Source organism: Carettochelys insculpta, chromosome 4 (genome assembly GCF_033958435.1).
Source record: "Carettochelys insculpta isolate YL-2023 chromosome 4, ASM3395843v1, whole genome shotgun sequence".
Classification (NCBI taxonomy): domain Eukaryota; kingdom Metazoa; phylum Chordata; order Testudines; family Carettochelyidae; genus Carettochelys; species Carettochelys insculpta.
In genome coordinates, this window is record NC_134140.1 from 138,901,105 (window position 1) to 138,923,606 (window position 22,502).

The 22,502-nt window shown below is 45.2% G+C and overlaps 1 protein-coding gene across 1 annotated transcript in view; it reads right to left on the reverse strand.

The window, feature by feature from the left end:
• Nucleotides 1-22,502, reverse strand: part of TNKS (tankyrase) — a 315,995-nt gene that overhangs the window by 269,175 nt on the left and 24,318 nt on the right. The window contains exon 3 of the mRNA XM_074993939.1: nt 3,860-3,955. Coding sequence (XP_074850040.1) covers nt 3,860-3,955 — 96 coding nt within the window. The remainder of the gene's footprint in view (nt 1-3,859; nt 3,956-22,502) is intronic.

Here is a 22,502-nt window from a genome sequence, read left to right on the forward strand (position 1 = left end):
TAAACAAGCCCAGTTCTTTCAGTATTCCCTCATAGCTCATGTTTTCAAGACCTTTAATCATTCTTGGTGCTGTTCTCTGGACCTTCCCCAATTTCTTCACACCTTTCTTAAAATATGGTGCCTAGAACTGGACACAGTATTCCAACTGAGGCCTAAAGTGTGCTGAGTAGAGCAGAAGAATGACTTCCCATGTCTTGTTCTCAACACTTCTGATAATGCATCCCAGAATCACGTTTGCTTCCCCCCCCACCCCAACAGCATCACACTGTTGACTCAACTTGTGGTCCACTATGACTCCTAAATCTCTTTCCACAGTACTCCTTCCTAGACAGTTGTTTCCCATTTGTAAATATGAAGCTGACTGTTTCTTCCTAAGTGGAGTATTTTGCATGTGTCCTGATTAAACTTCATCCTGTTTACCTCAGACCATTTCTCCAGTTTGCCCAGATCATTTTGAATTATGATCCTATCCACCAAAGCAGTTGCAACCCTTCCCAGCTTGGTATCATCTGCAAACTTAATAAGCATACTCTCTGTGCCAGTATCTAAATCGTTGAAGATATTGAATAGAACCAGTCACAAAACAGACCCCGCAGAACCCCACTTATTATACCCTTCCAGCATGACTGTGAACCATTAATAACTACTCTCTGAAAACGGTTATCCAACCTATTATGCACCTACCTTATAGTAGCCCCATCTAAGTTGTATTTGCCTAGTTTATTGATAAGAAGATCATGCAAGATCATGTCAAATGCCACATCCACCGCTTCTCCCTATCTTGTCAAAGAAAACTATCAGATTGGTCTGGCATGATTTGTTCTTCACAAATCCATGCTCGCTGTTACCTATTACCATATGTTCTTCCATATGTTTGCAGATGAGCTCCCTAATTATTTGCTCCATTATCTTTCCCAGCACAGAAGTTAAACTGACTGGTCTGTAGTTTCCTGGGTTGTTCTTTTTTCCCCCATTTGATAGATGGGCACTATATTTGCCCTTTTCCAGTCTTCTGGGATCTCTCCCGACTTCCAGAATTTTTCAAAGATGATAGCTAAAGGTTCCGATACCTCCTCTATCAGCTCCTTGTGTGTTCTAGGATCCATTTCTTCAGGCCATGGTGACTTGCAGACAAGTAATTTTTAGCTTACTCTTTTTTTATTTTGTCCTCCAAACCTACCCGCTTTCCACCAGCATTCATCATATTAGGCATTTCTGCATCAGATTTCTTGTTGAAGACCAAAATAAAGAAGTCATTAACCACCTCTGCCATTTCCACATTTCCTGATATTGTTTCTCCCTCCTCGCTCAGCAGCAAAGTCACGCTGGAAGGGCATAACAAGTGAGATTCTAGAGAGATCACTGTAGGGTCCAGTTCTGTTTAGCATCTTCATCAATTATTTAGATACTGGAGTGGAGTACGCTTATAAAGTTTGCAGATGATAGCAAGCTAGGAGGGGTTGCAAGTGCTCTGGAGATACATATCTCACAGAGCTGAGAGAGATTTCAGAAGGTCATTGACTCCAGTCCTCCGCCCTCTTGGCAGGACCAACCACCCTCTCTCTCTCTCTCTCTTTTTTTTTTTTAAATCTATTTGCCCCAGATTCTTAAATGGCCTCCTCAAGGACTGAACTCACAACCCTGGATTTAGCAGCCAGTGCTCAAATGATCTGGACGAACTGGAGAAATGGTCTGAGATAAACAGGTTGAAGTTTAAGAACGGACAAATGCAAAAAGTACTCCACTTAAAAATTAGAAATGATCGTCTAGGAAGAAACACTACAAAAAGTTAACTAGGGGTCGCAAGGGACCACAAGCTAAATATGAGTAAACAGTGGGACACTGTTGCAAAAAAACATGATTCTGAGCTGCATAAGCAGGAGCGTCATAACCAAGCCATAAGAATTAATTCTTCCGCTCCACTCTGCACTGATTAGGACTCAGCTGTCATTCAATTCTGGGAACAAAGTTTCAAGAAAGATGTGGAGAAAATGGAGATGGTGCAGAAAAGAGCAACAAAAAAGATTAAAGGTCTAGAAAGCATGACCTATGAAGGAAGACTGAAAGAACTGGGCTTGTTTATTCTGGAAAAGAGAAGAATGAAATGGGAGTCGCTAACTGCTTTCAAGTACCTAAAAGGGTGCTTCAAGTGGGAGGGAGAAAAATTATTCCCTTTGACCTCTCACATGACAAGAGGCAATGGCCTTCAATTGCAAAGAAAAAGGTTTAGGTTGGACATTAGGAATAACTTCCTGTCGGCGTGGTTAAACACTGGGATAAATTGCCTGGGGAGCAGGGAGGGGTTGTGAATTCTCTATGATTAGCCATTTCAAGAGCAGATTGGATAGGCATCTGCTGAGGATGATCCTGATGGTACTTGATTCTGCCATGAAGGCAGAAGAGTGGACTTGATGATCTCTTGAGGTCCCTTCCAGTTCTAGTATGCTATGATTCTACTTAATATGGTTAGGGGCCATGTCTTAGTGACATCACCTTTGAACGACTTCTTCCTGAATTTACTGCTGATGCCTGAGTAGGCCATACAGAGAGCCTGAAAAGCTGCTTTGAGTCTGTGATCCCAAAGCTGAAAATTTCCTATGTCACTTGTAATTAAATTTTCCATTCCCATGAAACTCCTCCTAGGCAGTTTAAAGTTGCCTTAATTCCCACATACACCCTGTCTGCGCACACTGTCTGTACACAGAATTACCTTTCATTAATTGAGAAAAATCAGATGAGCCTGATTAGCACAGTTAACATTAATGTTAACACTACCGGAGTTTCTTTAAATATAAGATGGGGAAAATAACTTAAGTCATGTGTTTAAAGAGCTTTGTTTCACAAACTCTGTTTACTCAAAAGCTTTAGATGATAATGTATAAAAGAATATTGAGGAAAAAATAGGGAGAAAATATCTTCTAACTAAATGTGATGGCAGATCTATTCACCCCTCCTAAACATAAATGTACAGAGGGGGAGAGAGTTTTTTTTATTCACGTATCAACTGCAAATTAACTAGTCAATACAAAAGGGGAGGGAGGCAAGAGAGCAAAGACAAATAAAACACTAGAAATGGCTAGTTGACAACAACAATGGTCGATTGCTGAATCTCATCCCCCACCTAATTATGCTTTTACAGCCACTTACCTCCTTGTAACCTCTATTTCCCAAAGCTCATTCAAAACAAAACCTGTCACAAAATGCATATGAACTTTAACACAAACTCTTCTACAGGATACTAATATTTAATGTTCACTGATATTTTAAAGTGAGTAAATTATATAAAAGCTATATAAAGATATTGCATTAGTAAAAATAAATGTGCAAAGTATTCTTTAATGGTTAGGTTAATAGCCCACAGAAAGAAGTCAGTGTTATCCATCACTTTTATACCTAAATGGCTTAAGATAAAGAAGAGCAGTACACAAATCTATAGTAAATATTGATTTAATCAATAAGGTAGCAGGTTACCTTTCTGATCATAGCTACTATTATAGTAACACAAATGTCCTTGACTGTTAAGACCTTCACTGTTGAATAACTGACTCCCCCCACCCACTCCCCAGTGTTGGAGGCTGCTATTCAACCCACATGAAGGCTAGTGATAATGCAGTGAATAATGAATGATGTTTTCCAATATGATAATTCTCTCAAATAAGTGAAATAAGCAATTCAAACCTCTGGAAGCATGGCAATTAATGGCAGTTACATCAGCTCAGTAAAGAACCCAGTAATAATATGTACATTTTTGCTGCTTTCATATGAAAGAAACATGAAAGACAGTCAGCATTGAAGAGGTTGAAACAGTTTGTATACAATGAACTGTAGCAGATATTCAATAGAAACTTGTGTCTCTTACCAGTGAGTACACCTTTTGCTGAAGGATCTGCCAGGTCCAGCGCTGATTTCCCATCAGTGTTCCGAATGTTTGGATCAGCTCCGTGTTGCAGCAGCACTGTACAGGGAAAGCAGAAACAACGTCTTACCTCAGGGACACACATTATTTACTGGTAAGGGTCTCCTAGTCATGGTGAAGGCATAAAACCACAATGTACGATTTCCCTTTTTTGTAAACACTGCAGCAAAGAATCCTTTCTTGGGTAAAGCTAAGTTGGCAACTTAATGTATAGTAAAGATCACATGACTTAGCATCATAATCATGAAACATGACTATTTTTCAATATACAGTTTTGGTTTCCTCCTGCAGGCAGCTATCTGAGATGCTGCATACACACTGACTCACTGTGAAATATGCTAACTGTGGAACCTGCTCTGTCTTTACTACAGTTGTTGCTGCTGAGGCACCTTTTACTGATGAATATCCAGATCTTTCTGCCTCTGAACAATTGTAACACCCAAGTCTTTTAGTAGTTCACCACTTACAGAGGAACCTTGCCACAACATACGCTGTGTCCAAGAAATGTAACAAGTAGGTAGTATGTACTAGTCTGGTATCCTGCAGTGGGGATGCTCAGAAGTTAGGTCCATAGCATTTTTCCACTGGAACTACTGAGACAAAAAAATTCAACTACATAAAAATATTTGAAGTAGAGCACAATACACAACAATATGGCATATTTCTTCTGTGAATTACCACATGTAAGAACCTTTACAAGAAACTGGAAATGAATATGCTGCATTAAAAGATCTTAAACAGAAATGACTACACTAATACAGTTCAAACCTTTTACTTTCAAGACAAAAATATTTCCTAAAAAATGGGATAACAAGTAATGAAGCCAAACACTCCAAGTTGAGATGTAAAGTTGCATTTAGTTAATCAGTTAAGTGGTAAGTTAAACAAGTTAACCTACTGCGGGGGCAGAAGCGGGGCAACACCACCCCACCCCACCCCCTAAGCCCTCCCTATAGAGCTCCTAGAATAACAGCTTTACTAGAGCTGCTGGAAATGCTTCTCCTAATGCACCCCAGTATGCTGTTAGCCTTCTTGGCTACAAGGGCACACTGTTGACTCATATCCAGCCTCTCATACACTGTAATCCCCAGGTCCTTTTCCGCTGCACTGCTACTTAGCCAGTTGGCCCCAGCCTGTAAAGATGTTTCGGCTTCTTCTGTCCCAAGTGCAGCACTCTGCACTTCTGCTTGTTGAAGCTCAGCATATTTCCTTTGGCTCAATCTCCAATTTGTTTAGGACACTCTGGAACCTATCCCTACCGTCCAATGTATGTATTTCTCCCCCCTAGCTTAGTGTCATCCACAAATTTGCTGAGGGTGTGATCTATCCCCTCATCCAGGTCATTAATAAAGATGTTGAACAATACCAGCTCTAGAACCCATCCTTGGTGCACTCCACTTAAAACCAACTGTCAACCAGACATAGAGCCGCTGATCACTTCCCACTGGGCCTGTCTGTCAAGCCAGTTTTCTATCCATCTTACAATCCATGTATCAATCCATACTTCCTTAAGTAAATCAGCAAGAATGTTCTGGGAGACTGTACCAAAAGCTCTGCAATAAAATCGAGATCTATCACATCCATCGACTTCTCCATCCACAGATCCAGTTACCTCATCATAGAAGCTTATCAGATTGGTCAAGCATGACTCGCCCTTGGTGAATCCATGTTGACTACTATTGATTACTTCCCCTCTTCCAAGTGCTTCAAAATGGATTCCTTGAGGATCCCCTCCATGATTTTTCCAGGAAATGAGGTAAGGGTGACCTCACAGTCAATGCACATGAATATGAGACAGTCATTAATAAATAACGTCAAACCATACATTTTGTCACTCCTATTTTAAGAACAGTGCACACACAATGGTTTTGTACCAGTCAGAAAGTTAAGTTATCCACATCGCCAGGCTCTACCCACGTCAGCCCCCAAACCTGCCCCCCACCTTCAAGCTTTACCCCCCATTCTGCAAACCTGCTCCCCCATCCCCAAGCTTAACCCCTCTGAGCCCCAAATTGCACACCCCATGCCCAAGCTTACCCCCCTCAGGCTCTGCCTACATTACCTCTGAAGATCGACCTACTCAGGGTCAATTTTCTGGGGCACTGTTTCGTGCACGCGCAAAATGGCACAAGCCACTAGGATTAAAAGGAAGGTCGATGTGAGGAGTGCTCCTGTCGACCTCCTTCCGTGAAGACAGCCACAAAAGTCGACAGCTGAAAAGTCAATTTTAGCTACGCAAGTGGTGAAGCTAAAATCGCATATCAGCCACTGACTGATATGACTGATTTTAAAGCAGTTAGCTCAATTTCACAGTATCACAGTCTTCACTGTGAATGCCATCAGGTCAATTTTCAGGAGCACTAAATTTGATATTACACCCACAAAGCGAGTTGGCATAGAATCATAGAATATTAGGACTGGAAGGGACCTCGAGAGGCCATCAAGTCCAGCCTCCTGCCCCAATTGCAGGACTCAGTACTGTCTAAAGCATCCCTGACAGACATCGATATGCTAACCTGTTCTTAAATATCTCCAAAGATAGAGATTCCATAACCTCCCTTGGTAATTTATTCCACTGTTTGACCACCCTAACAGTTAGGAACTATTTTCTAATGGCCAACCTAAACCTCCCTTGTGGCTGTTTAAGTCCATTGCCTCTTGTTCTATCTTCAGAGGCCAAAAACAACAAGTTTTCTCCTTCCTCCTTATGACACCCTTTTAGATACCTGAAAACCACTATCATGTCGCCCCTCAATCTTCTCTTTTCCAAACTAAACAAGCCCAATTCTTTCAGCCTTTCTTCACAGGTCACATTCTCTAGACCTTTAATCATTCTTGTCGCTCTTTTCTGGACCCTCTCTAATTTCTCCACATCTTTCTTGAACTGCGGGGCCCAGAACTGGACACAATACTCCAGCTGAGGCCTAACCAGCGCAGAGTAAAGCAGAAGAACGACTTCTCATGTCTTGCTCACAAAACACCTCTTAATGCATCCGAGAATCATGTTTGCTTTTTTGGCAACAGCATCACACTGTTGACTCATATTTACCTTGTGGTCTGCTATAATCCCTAGATCCCTTTCTGCTGTAGTCATTCCTAGACAGTCTCTCCCCTTCTGTATGCGTGAAACTGATTGTTCCTTCCTCAGTGGAGCACTTTGCATTTGTCCTCATTAAACTTCATCCTGTTCACCTCAGACTATTTTTCCAATTTATGCAGATCATTTTGAATTATGACCCTGTCCTCCAAAGCAGTTGCAACCCCTCCCAGATTGGTATCATCTGCAAACTTAATAAGCGTACTTTCTATGCCAATATCTAAATTGTTGATGAAGATATTGAACAGAACCAGTCCTAACACAGACCCCTGTGGAACCCTACTTGTTATACTTTTCCAGCAGGATTGAGAACCATTAAGAACTACTCTCTCAGTATGGTTATCCAGCCAGTTATGCACCCACCTTATAGTAGCCTCATCTAAATTGTATTCACCTAGTTTTTTTTTTTTATAAGAATATCATGAGAGACCATATCAAATGCTTTACTAAAGTCTAGGTATACCACATCTACCACTTTTCCCCTATCCACAAGGCTCATTATCCTATCAAAGATAGCTATCAGATTAGTTTGACATGATTTGTTCTTTACAAATCCATGCTGGCTGTTCCCTAACACCTTACAACCTTCCGAGTGCTTGCAGATGACTTCTTTAATTACGTGCTCCCATTATCTTTCCTGGCACAGAAGTTAAGCTGACTGGCCTGTAGTTTCCTGGGTTATTCTTATTCCCCTTTTTATAGATGGGCACTATATTTGCCCTTTTCCAGTCTTCCGGAATCTCTCCTGTCTCCCCTGAGTTCCCAAAGATGATAGATAAAGGCTCAGATATCTCCTCTTTCAGCTCCTTGAGTATTCTAGGGTGCATTTCAAACAATTTCAAATTAAAAAGGTCAAATTAATGCTAGTGTGGAAATGCCATTTCTTTAAATAGACTTCATTACCCTCCAGAAGTGTCCCATACATATCCCACAATGCCCCACAGTTGTCCGCTCTGGCCAATTACATCTCTGCTGCTCTCCAGGTGTGCAGGAAGTCGGTAACAGGAAGCCCACAAATTTGAATTTGTCACCAGGGAAAGTGAAGTTACTCACCTCAGTGCACTAACTATTGTTCTTCAAGATGTGTGTCACCATGGGTGCTCCACTGTAGGAGCAACACCTACATGCACAGACTGGCCATATACAGTCTTTGAAGAGTCTCTGATGTGCAGCACTGGGACGAGCCCAGCACCTACTTGCTTTCTACAGAGTCACCTACCGAGAGTCGGGTCTACAAAGAAAGCAAGTAGGTGCTGGGCTCATCCCAGTGCTGCAGATCAGACTCTTCAACGCTGTACCTCACCAGCCTGTGCATGCACTGATGCCGCTTCTCTCCGTTCACGCTCTTTTGATCACATGCGCAGATCAGCTCAAGCCCATTCCTCAAAAACCTCTCCAGAATCTGAAAAAGACAGACACACAAGCCAGGCTCCAAAGCAGAGAGAAGGGTGGATAGCAGTGTACCCACAGGGACACATATCTCGAAGAACGACAATTACTGCACCAAGGTGAGTAGCTTTGCTTTCTTCTTTGAAGTGTCTGTAGCCCATTGGTTCTGGACAGCAAAGTGCCTCACAAAGGTGTCACGGGATGACCAGGTAGCTGCTATGCCGATCTTTCTAACAAGTACTCCCTTCAGAAAAGTTGTCAAAGCCACCACTGTTCTCATGGAATGAGCCCATGGTTGCATTGGGAAAGGTGTCTGGCTGGAAGAGTAGCATGTGGTGATGCATACAGTGATGATATGAACTATCTGTTGGGACAACAGGTTCACCCTGGAGTGCTCCACCAATGAAACCAGCAGGCAGTCTGTTTTCTGAAACGTTTTTGTTAGGCCCATCTAGAAACCAAGTACCAGCACATGACTAGTGTGTGCAGTGCCGTTTCCTGCAGTGATGAATGCAGTTTAGGATGAAATGCAGGTAATATTATTAGTTCCTTGATGTTAAAAGCCGAAAAGATTTTAAGAATGAAAGTGGGTGATGTCTGAGGGTTACTCTGTCCTTAGTGAAGATTGCGTACGAAAGTCCCACCATAAGGGCTGATATGTTGCTGACTCTACAGGCGGATGGAATGGCAAGAAGAAAGGCTACCTTCATGGTAAGTAACTTGAGAGGAAGTAGCCCAGGGCTTCAAACTGTGGTCTCATCAATACCTATAGTACTATGTCAAGACGCCACGAGGAAGGAGTCGGTCTGCATGGGAGGTACATATTTATGAACCCTTTGAGAAATCTTTTAGTGATTGGGTGGGCGAATACTGAGAACCTGTCTATATGCCCTCTGAATTCCATAATCGCAGCAAGATGCGCTCTAAGGGAGGGTAATGCCAATCCCCAATCTTCTAGGTGCATTACATAGTCCAAAATAGCATGAAGGGGAGACATCAGTGGTTCTACGTGCTGTACTGAGCACCAGATTGCAAACGTGTGCCACTTGGAAAGGGAAGCAATCCTAGTAGTTTGCTTCCTGCTGCACTCTAAGATTTCCCTGACCGGTGTGCAGAAAAGTTCGGATTCACCGAACCAACTAGGAACCATGCTGTAAGGTGTAGCCTGCACATCTGAGGATCTCGTAGGGCTCCCTAGTTCTGCATTAGAAGAGCCGATAGGAGGGGTGGAAGATATGAAAGGTACGGCGATATTTGCTGCAAGAAGAGAAACCAGAGTTTCCGAGCCCACGCAAGGGGCCACTAACACCATGATGGTCTCATCTACTCTGGCCTTGTGAAGTACTCTGGGAATGAGTAACATTGCGGGGGGGTGGGAAGAGGCATAAAAGAGAGGGCCCTTCCACATCCTTAAGAATGCTTGACTTACTTCGGACCACTAATGACATTTCTCATTGCAATAGGTGGCGAAGAGGTCAATGAGGAGAGTGCCCCAACACTGGAACAGGGAGCGGACAACTCCACTGTGGAGTTCCCACTCATGATCCAGTGTGAAGTGTCTGCTCAGCAAATCTGCCGGAACATTGCTGAGCCCAGGTAAGTAAGACACCGCAAGCATGATGTCAATCCATATGCACCAATTCCAAAGTTGGACTGACTCCACACAGAGAGAACGTGAACAGGCCCCTCCCTGGCGAATGATATTGTAAATTGTCGCCACGCTGTCTGTTAGTATTTTTACTGTAGTACCCTGAACGTACCACCAGAAATCCTGGTAGGCTCTGAGAACGGCCCTGCGCTCCCGTAAGTTGATGTGAAGTAGGCATTCTTGCAGGGACCATCGCCTCTGAATGGACAGGGTGTCCATGTAGGCTCCCCACTCTAGTAAGGAGGCATTTGGAGTAATATGTCGGGAAGGTTGCCTGGGATGGAACAGAACTACGGACAGGAAGTTTTACCTGCTCTGCCACCATGAAAGAGACATAAGTACATGAGGTGGAGGTACCACCGAGCAGTGAAGGCTGTGGCGTGTGCTGCTGTAAATAGTGGCCACCCAACGTTGCAGCAAGCAAAAAATGAAGTATGGTGTGCTGTACCACAAAAGTTATAGCTGCCATGTGGCCCATGAGTGTGAGGCCTACCACTACTTGGACTGTGGGACTGCCCATGAGGTCCTGAATGGCCTGGAACCTGTAAAGGGGAAGTATGCTCTCGCTGTAGTTGCATCGAGACAAGCCCCAATGAACTCTAAATCAGCGGTTCCCAACCTTTTCCAGCTGGGGACACATTTTGACAATTCAGGAAAACTTGGTGATGCAAGATAATTCAAAAAATGTGCGGGGGGGGGGGGGAAACAGTGCTGTAACTAGCTAATTTTGTGCCTGAGGCAAGAATATAAAATTCTGCCCCCTTGTAATTATATATTCGTAATAGTTATTTCATAGAAAAGGGAAATGTATTAATAAAATAACACTACATTTACTATAGTTAATCAGAGTTGTAATGGTGGAAAGACACTCACCCCAAACTGCTTCCCCAGCTTAAATCCCACAATCAGAGGCTACAGAGTTACACTCAGGGGCGAGGGGAGGCTGGCATGTCTCCCTCAGGAGCTAGGGATATCACACTCGGGCTACGGGAGTCACATTCAGGGGCTGGAGGGGACTAGAGGAGTCACACTCAGGCTTTAGGAATCACTCAGAGGCTGAAGCGGGCTAGGGAGGTCTCACTCAGGGGCTGGAGGGGGCTAAGGGAGGCATGGGGACCCTGTGGCTGGAAGCCAGCTGGGGCGTGGAGCTCCTAGCTGGCAGCACCAGCCACCCGGGTGTGGGGGAAACCCTAACCCCCACATCTGGAAGCCAGCTGGGGCACAGAGCCCTGGACCATCAGTGCCAGCCACAGGAACCCTTGACGATACAAGGGGAACTCCCATCCCCATGGCTGGAAGCCGGCTGGGGTGTGGAGCCCCAGCTGTGGGAACCCTGACAGGGTACGGGGGAGGGATCCCAACCCCCATGTCTGGAAACCGCCTAGGGCAGAGCCAGCTGCAAGAACCCCAGGTGCAATCTGGGGGGAACCCCCTATCCCTGCAGCTGGAAGCCAGCTGGGACAGAGACCTGGCTGGCAGAGCCAGCTGTGGGAATCCTAGCTGGAGCTGGGGGGAGACCCCGACCCCCACTGTGGTTGGAAGCTGTGGGTGAGCAGAGCCCCACAGGCAGCGCTAGCTGTGGGAACCCTGCTGGGGGAACACCATCTCCTGCAGAGGCTGGAAGCAAGGGAGCTGATCAGCTCTGCCCTCCCTCTCAACCTCAGACTCAGACCCCCACCCTCACCTGAGCTGGGCAGTGCTCCTCCAGTATGCAGTTCTCCGTGTGGTAGCTGAAATGGTTCTCAATTTAATTGATTGGCTTACCTGCCTGACAGCTGTTAATCCAATTAAGAAGTTCAGTACCACTTCAGTGTGAATGGCTTCTTAAGAGCCACCTGTGGAGCCACCCAACCCAGCCGGTGACCCTTTTCAAACGTAATCACTAGCCAAACATGGGTTGCAACCCACAGTTTGGGAAACCTTGCTCTAGATCTTCCCTAGGTTGGGGGGTTGAATTTTTCTCACTGATGAGAAGACCCAGAGAATGAAAAAAAAAAACTTTGTAGTGTGCACCATGTGTGCCGTCTTTGTGGGAAAGGGTCCTTTTATGAGGCAGACATCCAGGTAGGGGAATATCAGGACCCCATGTCGATGCAGGTAAATTGCCACTACTGCCAGAGTTTTTTTGAACACCCTGGAGGCTGTCGAGAGTCCAAATGGAAGGACCCTGTATTGAAAGGCCCTCCCTCTTACTGGGACCCCACTCTTTAAATACCCCTCTGAAACCACCACCCCACCACTCATGCATCTGATGAAGCGGGTCTTTGCCCACAAAAACTTACGCTCCAAAATATCTGTTAGTTCTATAAGGTGCCACAAGACTCTTCCTGTTCTCGAACCTACAGACTAACACAGTGACCTCTCTGATACCTGTATTGAAAGCAATCCATCCCTATGGTGAATCGTAGGACTCGTCTGAGAGCCCAGTGACTAATGACGTAATAGTAGGTATCTCGGAGGTCAAGAGCAGCAAATCAATTGTTGAGGTCTAGGATTGGAATTAAGACTTTCACACATATCGGTTCAGCAAATGCAAGTCCATTATTGGTCTCCAGCCACCACTTTTCTTCTGCGTGAGGAAATAGTAGGAGTAGAAGCCTTTGCCCCTGAATTTGTTGGGAACTTGTTCTACTGTTCCTATAGATGGGAGATGGTCCACCCCCTTGCACAGTAGATTCTTGTGAGAGGGGTCCCTGAAGAGGGCTGGGGTGGGTAGTGTGGAAGGTGGGATGGAGATGAACGGAATGATAGAACCTGATCTTACTATCTCCAGAACCCACTTGTCGGTGGTGATGGATGCTCATTGGTGGAAGAAGGGAGAAACACACTGGAAGGTTGGGAACTGACATTGACAATGTTGCTGCTCTTGACTGATAAGAGCTAGGAAGATGAGTTACATCTGCCTTGGTTTCTATCCCTTTGTGGCCTTTGTTGAGAGCGGGGTTGTTTGTAAGGCCTGATAAGGCTGTGGTCTGTAAAAAACAAACAGCTTCTTAATCCCTCTGGTAGGGTTGGTAACACTGCCTCCTATAGGGAGAAGTATATATTCCCAGAGTGCATAGCGTCGTTCAAGAGTCCTTACTAGAGCGAAGGATTGAGTCAGTATTCTCTGCAAATAATTTCTTTTCATCAAAGGGTAGGTCTTTGACTTTCGACTGCAGCTCCTTAGGTATGGCGTCGGCTTGTAGGTATGAGGCAAGCTACATTACAACCGTGGTGGCTGTTGCTCTTGCCACTATATCTGCTACATCCACGGCCAGCTGAACAGCTGTCCTGGCTGCGGTACAGCCCTCCTTAACCACCAACCTGAGGATTGGCCTCAGACTCTGGTAAGTAGCTCAGAAGTGGCATCAATTTAGCATAGTTGTAGCAGTCGTAGTTTGAGAAGAGAGACGCGTAGTACACTATGCAGAGAAGGAGAGTAGCTGAACAGCATAGCTTCCTCCCACAGGTGTCGAGTTGTTTGGCTTCCTTGTCTGTTGTTGCTCCCCTCAACTGCAATGTGCATAACCTATACAGCACAGCATCTACCACCAGTGAGTTTGGTTGTAAATGTGTGAATAGGAACTCCATCCCTTCTGGAGGAACAAAGCATTTCTTAATGGGCTTCTTATTAGCAGGAGGTACTGAAACAGGATATCAATGACGATGCGGAGGCAGCAGTGAGAACATGGGGGAGTTGGGAAGTTGGTTTAAAACTAGTAGAGGCACAAGACAAGGAGATCCAATATCACCTAGTATCTTCATCGCACATCTGGAGGGAGCGATGGACTAGATCAAGGAAGAGGTAGAAGGGGTATCTGTGCACGGGAAAAGAATTAACAACTTGAGGTTCACGGATGATATAGTTGTCATTGAGGAAGATGAGGAGAAGCTAGCAAAAATGGTGCAGGTGTTAAACGAACAAGGGAAAAGGTACGGACTGATTATGAACATAGATAAAACAAAAACAATGGTATTTGGAGATAAGGAAATAGGAAGGAAGATCAGTGTCGATGGTATCGAACTAGAAAATGTAGAGAAGTTCATATATCTGGGGAGCAACATAACATACGAGCTAAACTGTAAGAAGGAAATAGAGACTAGAATAGTGAAAGCAAGAGCAAGTTTGAAGGTGATGGATAAGATTTGGAAAAGCAAAGCAATCAGCTTAACAACAAAGCTGAGCATCTTGAAAACGTGTATTCAACAGCATGTTGTATGGATGTGAGACATGGGTGATAATGAATGATTTGAAAAGAAGAATACTGGCGTTCAAAAGGAGTTGTTATAGAAAGATGCTGAGAATAGGATGGATGCAGAAGGTCACCAATGAGGAATTATACAGAACAATACAGCCAAAAGAGAACCTGCTGCAAAAGGTTATAAAATGGAAGTTACAACTATTTGGGCATATTTGCAGAATGAATGACGAACAACAAATCAAGATGCTGGTATTCAGCATAATGGACGGTTCAAATAGGAGAGGCAGACCCCACAGAGAACGGATAGATGATATAGTAGACTGGTGCAAAGCTAGTCTACAGAAACTAAGCCAAACCACACAGGACAGGAAAAGATGGAAGGAAACAGTGAGATAGGCATCAGACACCAACAGGCACTGAGCCCATGGTTACTGATGACGACGACGATGACAGAATCATAGAACAATAGAGCTGGAAGAGACCTAAAAAAAGCCAGAGTCCAGCCCCCTGCTCTAAGCAGGACCAAACAATGACCCCAATGGGTTTGCCATCTGTCATCGGACACCTCTGATGTCCTCTTCCATGGGTATGGCTACTCTGGAAGATTTTGACAACTGTTGCTTAAAAGCCAGCACCGTTTCTCCTGTACCTTGGCAAGCAGTACGTCCTGGCTAACAGACACCCTTTTGAATAAATCATTAAACGGCTTTGTGTCATGTAGGGGCAAAATATCCCCCACAATGATGGCCTCGTCAGGTGAAGACGACGACTGGTCATTGGGAGTTGCAGCAGGCTCCTGCTCCTCTGTGTCAGATGCAAGCACTATTTCTGCTTCCAGCTGCTGGGGTGATGCAGACTGCGGAGGCGGAGATGGGGCCAGAACAGGCAACAGTCAAGAAGAGACGTAGCTTGTAATAGAGCAACACCACTACCAAAAGCTGTCAAATTATTCCTCTCTAGGAGTGCATCTACACTAGCCAGCTACTTCGAAGTAGTTGGCACAACGTCGAAATAGCACGCGTTGCATCTACGTGCGCCGTGCGCTATTTCAACATTGAAATTGATGTTAGGCAGCGAGATGTCGAAATCGCTATTCCTATCCAAAGATGGGAATAGTGCCCTACTTCAACGTTCAATGTCAAAGTAGGGCATGTGTAGATGATACGCGGCCCGCTACGGCGAAATAGCGGGATCCTCCCATGGCAGCCATCAGCTGAGGGGTTGAGACATGCTCTGTCCAGCCCCTGCAGGGCTCTATGGTCACCGCGTGCAGCAGCCCTTAGCCCAGGGCTTCTGGCTGCTGCTGCAGCTCAGGGTCCATGCTGCGTGCATGGGGTCTGCAACCAGTCGTTGGCTCTGTGGATCTCGTGCTGTGCAGGCTGTGTGTGTCTGGGAGGGGCCCTTCAAGAGAGCAGCTTGGGGCTTTGCTGGCCCCTTATTTCGACGGGGAGCGCTTGTGTGTGTGGACACTCCACATTTCCTTCTGGGGTGGCTCCTTTCAATGTTCTCCATCGTTACTTTGATGTTGAACGTCGATGGCACCAGCCCTGGAGGACATGTAGACGATACGCATCTAAGTAGCCTATTTCAATGCTCTTATGTCAAAATAGGCTACTTCGACGTAGTGTGCTAGTGTAGACGTAACCTGGGGAGTATCGCCAAAGAAAGTAATGGTGGCAGCAGTTGTGACAGAGACAGCTGCTGAAGTGGAGGGAGTGTACCGACTCATAAGAGCATCTATGCCAGTCCCAGCACAGATCTCTGATGTGAAGAAAACCACTTGCAGGACATCCTGGAAGATGAAGGTGGTGAAGGTGACAGATGACAGCGGTACACCTTGTTATGTTCAGCGGTTAAGAAAGGGAAGGGCAGTCTGCATAGCTCAGAGCATCGTGGAGGAGGTGATCTGTGTTAGCATCTTCAGAGATGGAAAGAATGCTGGGGAAAAAAGTTGGTGATAGCGAGCATGGAGATGGGCTCCGGTACCGTGACTTAGTTGGTGACTTCCTCAGTCCAGCATCATGAGGGGGCTTCTGGTGCTGATGATGTGTGTGAAGACTGTGCTGGAGATTGGTGCGGAGAAGTCCGCACCAGCAATGCTGGTATTGTTGCCGGTGCCGTAACAATGGTCAGTGCCAAGGATGTTGTCCATGGCAACATGCTGAGAACCAAGCACTTGGAGGAAGACGTCTGTGCTCTCAGTTCCGAAGACTTCATGCCCAAAGGATTCAGTATTGGTGCAGTGGACTTTGCCATTTTGTTGCTCACAGCTGCCTTAGAATTTAAAGAGGCAGTACGAGAGGTGCCAGGCTTTATTGTAACCTCAGGAGTGCTCTGCAATACAGCAGGCAACAACCTGGTCGGCAAATCTTTAGATTTCCTGGAGGGAACAGTGGTTGAAGAGGAAGCCCTGTGCTTAAGTGCAGGCTTTTCCAGGACCCTGGTGGTCTCTTCGGTAGAAGGCTGAAGAGCCTTGTCAAATAAAATAATTTTTAGGGGCATTTTTTGATTGCACCGAGCTCTGGACATTAGTTTTGTGCAATGCAGACATTTTGGAGGGATGTGACCCTCTCCCAGCCACCTTATGCACTCAGAGTGACCATTCAAGGCAGGAATTTCTTCAGGGCACTGTTCACATTTCTTAAAGCCTTGTGAGCCAGGCACAATGAAAAGGTTCAATGCAGCCTAGTTCTTGTTGCGGTGACAGAACCAGCAAACAAACAGAAGAAAAGTGAAGCCCAGACTTGAACTTCTAACTTGATCTGCAACAAAAACTTAACTTTAGACTTAACTATGGTTCAACTTTAAGATTTACGTATAACAGACAAGGTTTGAAGAGTAACCTCTCTCTTTTTATTTTAAGGAAATAACTAATGAACAACAACTGAGGAACAAAAATAAGAACTATATGCAGAAAATAGAGATTTTTTGAGACTCTCAATGTCAAGTTGGGGTGGGGGGGCAGTTAGCTCTGTCTGCAGCCTGGGGTGGTTCAGAGGAACTGGCTTGAGCTGGTCTGCGCATGGGATCAAAAGAGCACGAACAGGGAGACGTGGCAGCACTGCGTGTGCAGACCAGCCACATACATCTTTGAAGAGTCTCCAGTTTGCAGTGCTGGGATGAGCCCAACACCTACAGTGGTGCACCATGGAACTATCACTTAAAGAACCCAAGAAATTGTAGTGGGCACCTGGGTGCATTTTGAATTAATTTCTTTATTATCAGCTCAGTGATCGCAACTACCCATGAAAAAATAGCCCCAGGCCTATGTAGTGGCTTCTTCCCTGAACAGGATATAGCAGGAAAGACAGAGAATTTTTCTTCTGCATTGGTGACAGCTCCCACCCCACCACACAATGTGGCAGCGAGGCTGTGGAGGGTCATGCTTGCATGAGAGGCTAAGAAACTTTTCTGCAGTTCACATTTGCACAAGGGAAGCCCCCCTCCCTTGTGCATCAAAGGCACCATGGAGTTGGGGTCTATCCATTGCCCAACCACATCACATGGCTAGCCCCACAACCCCATAAAAGCACATGCCTGTGGTTAGCTGCAGACCATACTGCCAGATGGCACCATGTGCTGGCTTGCATGTAGTGAAGGTTCCAAACAAGGGAAAGATTTTCAGGGGCTGCCTGTTGCCAGGGGGAAATCTCCCCTCTGCAGCAAAGGTTTTCAGGGGCTGCATGTCACGGGGGGGAAACATCTCAAATGGCTATTCAACCACCTCCCCCAGCACAGCCCATGCGGTCACTGGCATTAGGGGCTGCCCCCCAACCCCTCCCCATCAGAGAAAATGCCTGAAGGGACCCTGTCAACTTGCCCTTCAACCAATTTCCCCCATGACATCCCTCTGAGTAGGGGGGGATGGCTATAATCTGTTCCTGTAATATTTTCAGAGAGAACATTTCTGGCAGAGCCATACCATTCTGCCAAGGCAAAGGAGCTAACAGAGACCCGCAAGAGGAATCAGCAATGGCCGTGTTCAGAGCCACAAATGACTTCTTAAAGAGACGCATGAAACTCTGTAGCCACAGGTTGCTGACCCCTGGTTTAGGTGAAGTTTACTGGTCAACCAGTTTAACCACTAACATCACATATTAAACACCAGGAACCCAGACGTCCACTGCCCTGCCTACTGCACGAAGTTAGTAAAATGATCCCAATTCTGGATGACCATTTCAGACCTATTTTACACAGGTGTGAATGACATTAGAGTGTCCAATACAGTGAAGAATCAGTCTCAAGGACCCGAAAGGTAAGACGCAGATATTGGGGCAGCTCAATCAACAACGCTTGTCATGAAGCTGCAAGACCACAACGCATTCTGAATGAAAAAGCACTGGTAAATATTTCATCTTGCAGCTGATAAACCCCACATATTTAACTGACAGAATTCCAGAAAGAGAAAATTAACTGATCCAACAAAAAAGAGCTAGTCAATAATTAATCATCTCTAGCCAGTGAGAGATTCTTGCAGACTGAGGTATGTGTGCCACCTGCATTGAAAATGTGCCTGATACTTCCCTACAAGACAGCTCTGGTTTTAATTGTTTATAACTTCGCAAAACTTCAAATTATTTAGAGTGAAATTTCCTGTGCCAAGCATCTGCCTCAGTAAATTTCTGGATGGAAGTTTCAGCAAAAGAGGTTCATCTGTTTCAAAGAATAAGACCAAAGAAAAATTGTTTTGCCCATCTTAAACATTCATATAGCTGTTTTGTTAAAAAGAACTAGCACTTTCATGCTTTAGAACGGGGACATTAAAATGGGGGGGGGGGAATGGGGGATGTAGTAGGTCCAGGTGTCAGATGTGCCCTTTTACTGGTCTGAGCAAGAAACTCATAATTTGGCCACATTATGAACCTTTAAATAATCTTAGCATATGCTCTGCAGAAATTTGTTAAACAACTTTCCTTATAATTGCTGCTCCAGATTGCACCAGCCAAAAAAAACTGAAGAAAAAGTCTGCATTGTCAGTGTTCATCCCACTAGGCCCAGCAAAAGCAAAAAGCAAACTGTTTGAGGTGCACAGAAGATAAAACCAAGAGCTGGGGAAGGGAAAGGACTGGTACAAGGAGCCAGGGAAAGGGTATCGAGACTGGGAGCTGGAGTGGAGAAGGAGGGGCTAGAACAGGAAAAAAGGGGGAAAGCAGGACTGAATGCACGAGGCAGGAAGACAGACAAGGATCTGTGGGGTGGGGAGGAGACTGAAGAGCTTAGAGGGGATAGAAAACCAAGACTGAATAAGGACCCCAAAGAGGGAACTGGCAGTCAAGGTCTAGTGATAGGAAGCATGGGGAAGTGAGCAGAAATCTGCTTTGGAGTCTGCGGTGGGAGAAAACGGCTGGCTGGGGAAGCAGATTGGGACTGTAATGAGAGGTGTCACCGTTGGGTTAGGTGAGGTGGCGTATGGAGATTATGACTGACTAGATGAGGAAACTGGAAGACAGACAGGCTGGAGCCAACACTGGAGTACGCTCCCTATTCTACTCTCTAGATCCTGAAATGAAATACAAAATTTCTGAGTCTCTCTTTCTGTGCTACCAGCAGACATCTGTGAAGCCCACTGACGAAGTATGCTTCTCCCTCTAGTACCATAATTATGAGATCATCTTTTCTCCTGTGGTCTTCTACTTCATTTGCCACACACCTTCCAAAGTTCAGCTACACAACGCAAGGAGTCCTGGAGACAACTGCCTCCCTCTTCTACTACACAACCCTGATTTAATCCCAGAGTGCATTGTATGAGGCAGGGGTCCTGCAGGGAAAAAGTTAGTATCCAATCACATAACTGAAAACTGCATCATAGTGCAGAATTACTGCTGATCAAAAACCTCATTTATACCTCCACAATACACAAATTAACTATACAATACCTCCTTTCAAATTTCAGAGAGGTAGCTGTGTTAGTCTGTAGCTTCAAGAACAAAGTCTTGTGGCAACTTACAGACTAACATATTTTGGAGCATAAGCTTTCATGGGCAAAGACCCGCTTCATCAGATGGATGAGTGAGGGGTGGTTTCAGAGCGGTACTTACAGGGTGAAAACACCATCCTGGCCACCATGGATGTAGAGGCCCTTTACACCAATATCCCACACCACGATGGACTCCAAGCTGTTAGGAACATTATCCCTGATGAAACTTAGGCAGAAATGGTGGCAGAGCTTTGTGACTTTGTCCTCACCCACAACTATTTCAGATTTGGGGACAAATTATACCTTCAAATCAGTGGCACTGCTATGGGCACCCGCATGGCCTCACAGTATGCCAACATTTTTATGGCTGACCTGGAACAACGCTTTCTCAGTTCTCGTCCCCTAGTGCCCCTCCTCTACCTGTGCTACATTGATGACATCTTCATCATCTGGACCCATGGGAAGGAGGCTCTTGAAAAGTTCCACCGTGATTTCAACAGTTTCCACCCCACCATCAACCTTAGCCGGGACCAGTCCACACAAGAGATTTACTTCCTGGACACTACTGTGCAGATAAGTAACAGTCACATAAATACCACCCTATACTAAAAACCCACAGACCGCTATGCTTAGCTACACGCCTCCAGCTTTCATCCAAGGCACACTACATGATCCATTGTTTACAGCCAGGCACGAAGGTACAACCGTATCTAATCCATCAGACAGAGACAAACATCTACAAGACCTTTACCAAGCTGTCCTCAAACTACAATACCCACCCAAAGGAAGTGAGGAAACAGATTGATAGAGCCGGACAGGCACCCAGAAGCCACCTGCTACAAGACAGGCCTTGCAAGGAAAACAAGAGACCACCACTGACCATCACATACAGCCCCCACCTAAGGAATCTCCAGCGCATCATCAGTGATCTGCAACCCATCCTGAACAATGATCTTTCACTCTCACAGACCTTGGGAGGCAGACCTGTTCTCGCCTACAGACAGCCTGCCAACCTTAAACAAATTCTCACCAGCCACTACAAATCACAAACCAGTGACTCTAGGCCTGGTTCAACAGTCCTCGCTGCCAACTCTGCTCACACATCTACACCAGTGACACCATCACAGGACCTAACATCAACCATATCATCAGGGGCTCCTTTACCTGCACATCCACTAATATAATATATGCCATCATGTGCCAGCAATGTCCCACTGCAATTTACATTGGCCAAACTGGACAGTCTCTCCATGAAAAAATAAACGGACATAAATCAGACATCAGGAACAGCAATGTAGAGAAGCCTGTGGGAGAGCATTTCAATCTCCCTGGACACTCAGTGGCAGATTTAAGGGTGACAGTTCTGAAACAAAAAATTTTCAGAAATCAAAGAGAGAGAGAAATCTCTGAGCTGAAATTTATTTGCAAATTTGACTTCATTAACCATGGATTAAACAGAGTCTGGGAGTGGCTCGTAGCTTACAAAGACAAAAAGCAGTCAAGTAGCACTTTAAAGACTAGCAAAATAGTTTATTAGGTGAGCTTTCGTGGGACAGACCCACTTCTTCAGACCATAGCCAGACCAGAACTGGTCTGGCTATGGTCTGAAGAAGTAGGTCTGTCCCACAAAAGCTCACCTAATAAACTATTTTGCTAGTCTTTAAAGTGCTACTTGACTGCTTTTTGTTTTGATAGTGTATAGACTAGCACGGCTTACTCTGTTACTTACAAAGACAATTTCTCTGCTTTGGGTGTTGATAGCTCCCCATCAGATGCTGACAAAGGCCCACATCCCCCTGTCTGATCTGACTTGCTTTTATCTCTTTTGATAAGTACTGTTGATACTGTGACATTTCCACCTTGCTGAATAGACCTTGTCAGCTGTGGCCGTCCCTCTTACTGGGACCCCACTCTTTAAATACCCCTCTGAAACCACCCCCCCACTCACGCATCTGATGAAGCGGGTCTTTGCCCACGAAAGCTTATGCTTCAAAATATCTGTCAGTCTATAAGGTCCCTTTCAAATTTGTATTTAATTCAAACTTTTTTTCAAACTCTGGCAGTCAAAATACAACAGACATACACAATACAGATTGAACTTCTCTAGTCCAGCATGATTTTAGTCATCCTGGATGTGGCCATCTGGCTAAGTGGATAAGTCTTCCACTGTCTCATAAAGTTAGTTTACAGCCACCAGTCTTGGCTCTTAGTGTTCTGTCCTGTTACTTAGTTCTAATTTACACCCTAAATGCCTTCTCAGAGCCTAGTAAGCAGTGGAAGTTTGGTGATGCTGCTAGACAAAACTGACCACCCATAGTTCAACACTGATCAGGTCCTGAGGTTGCCAGACT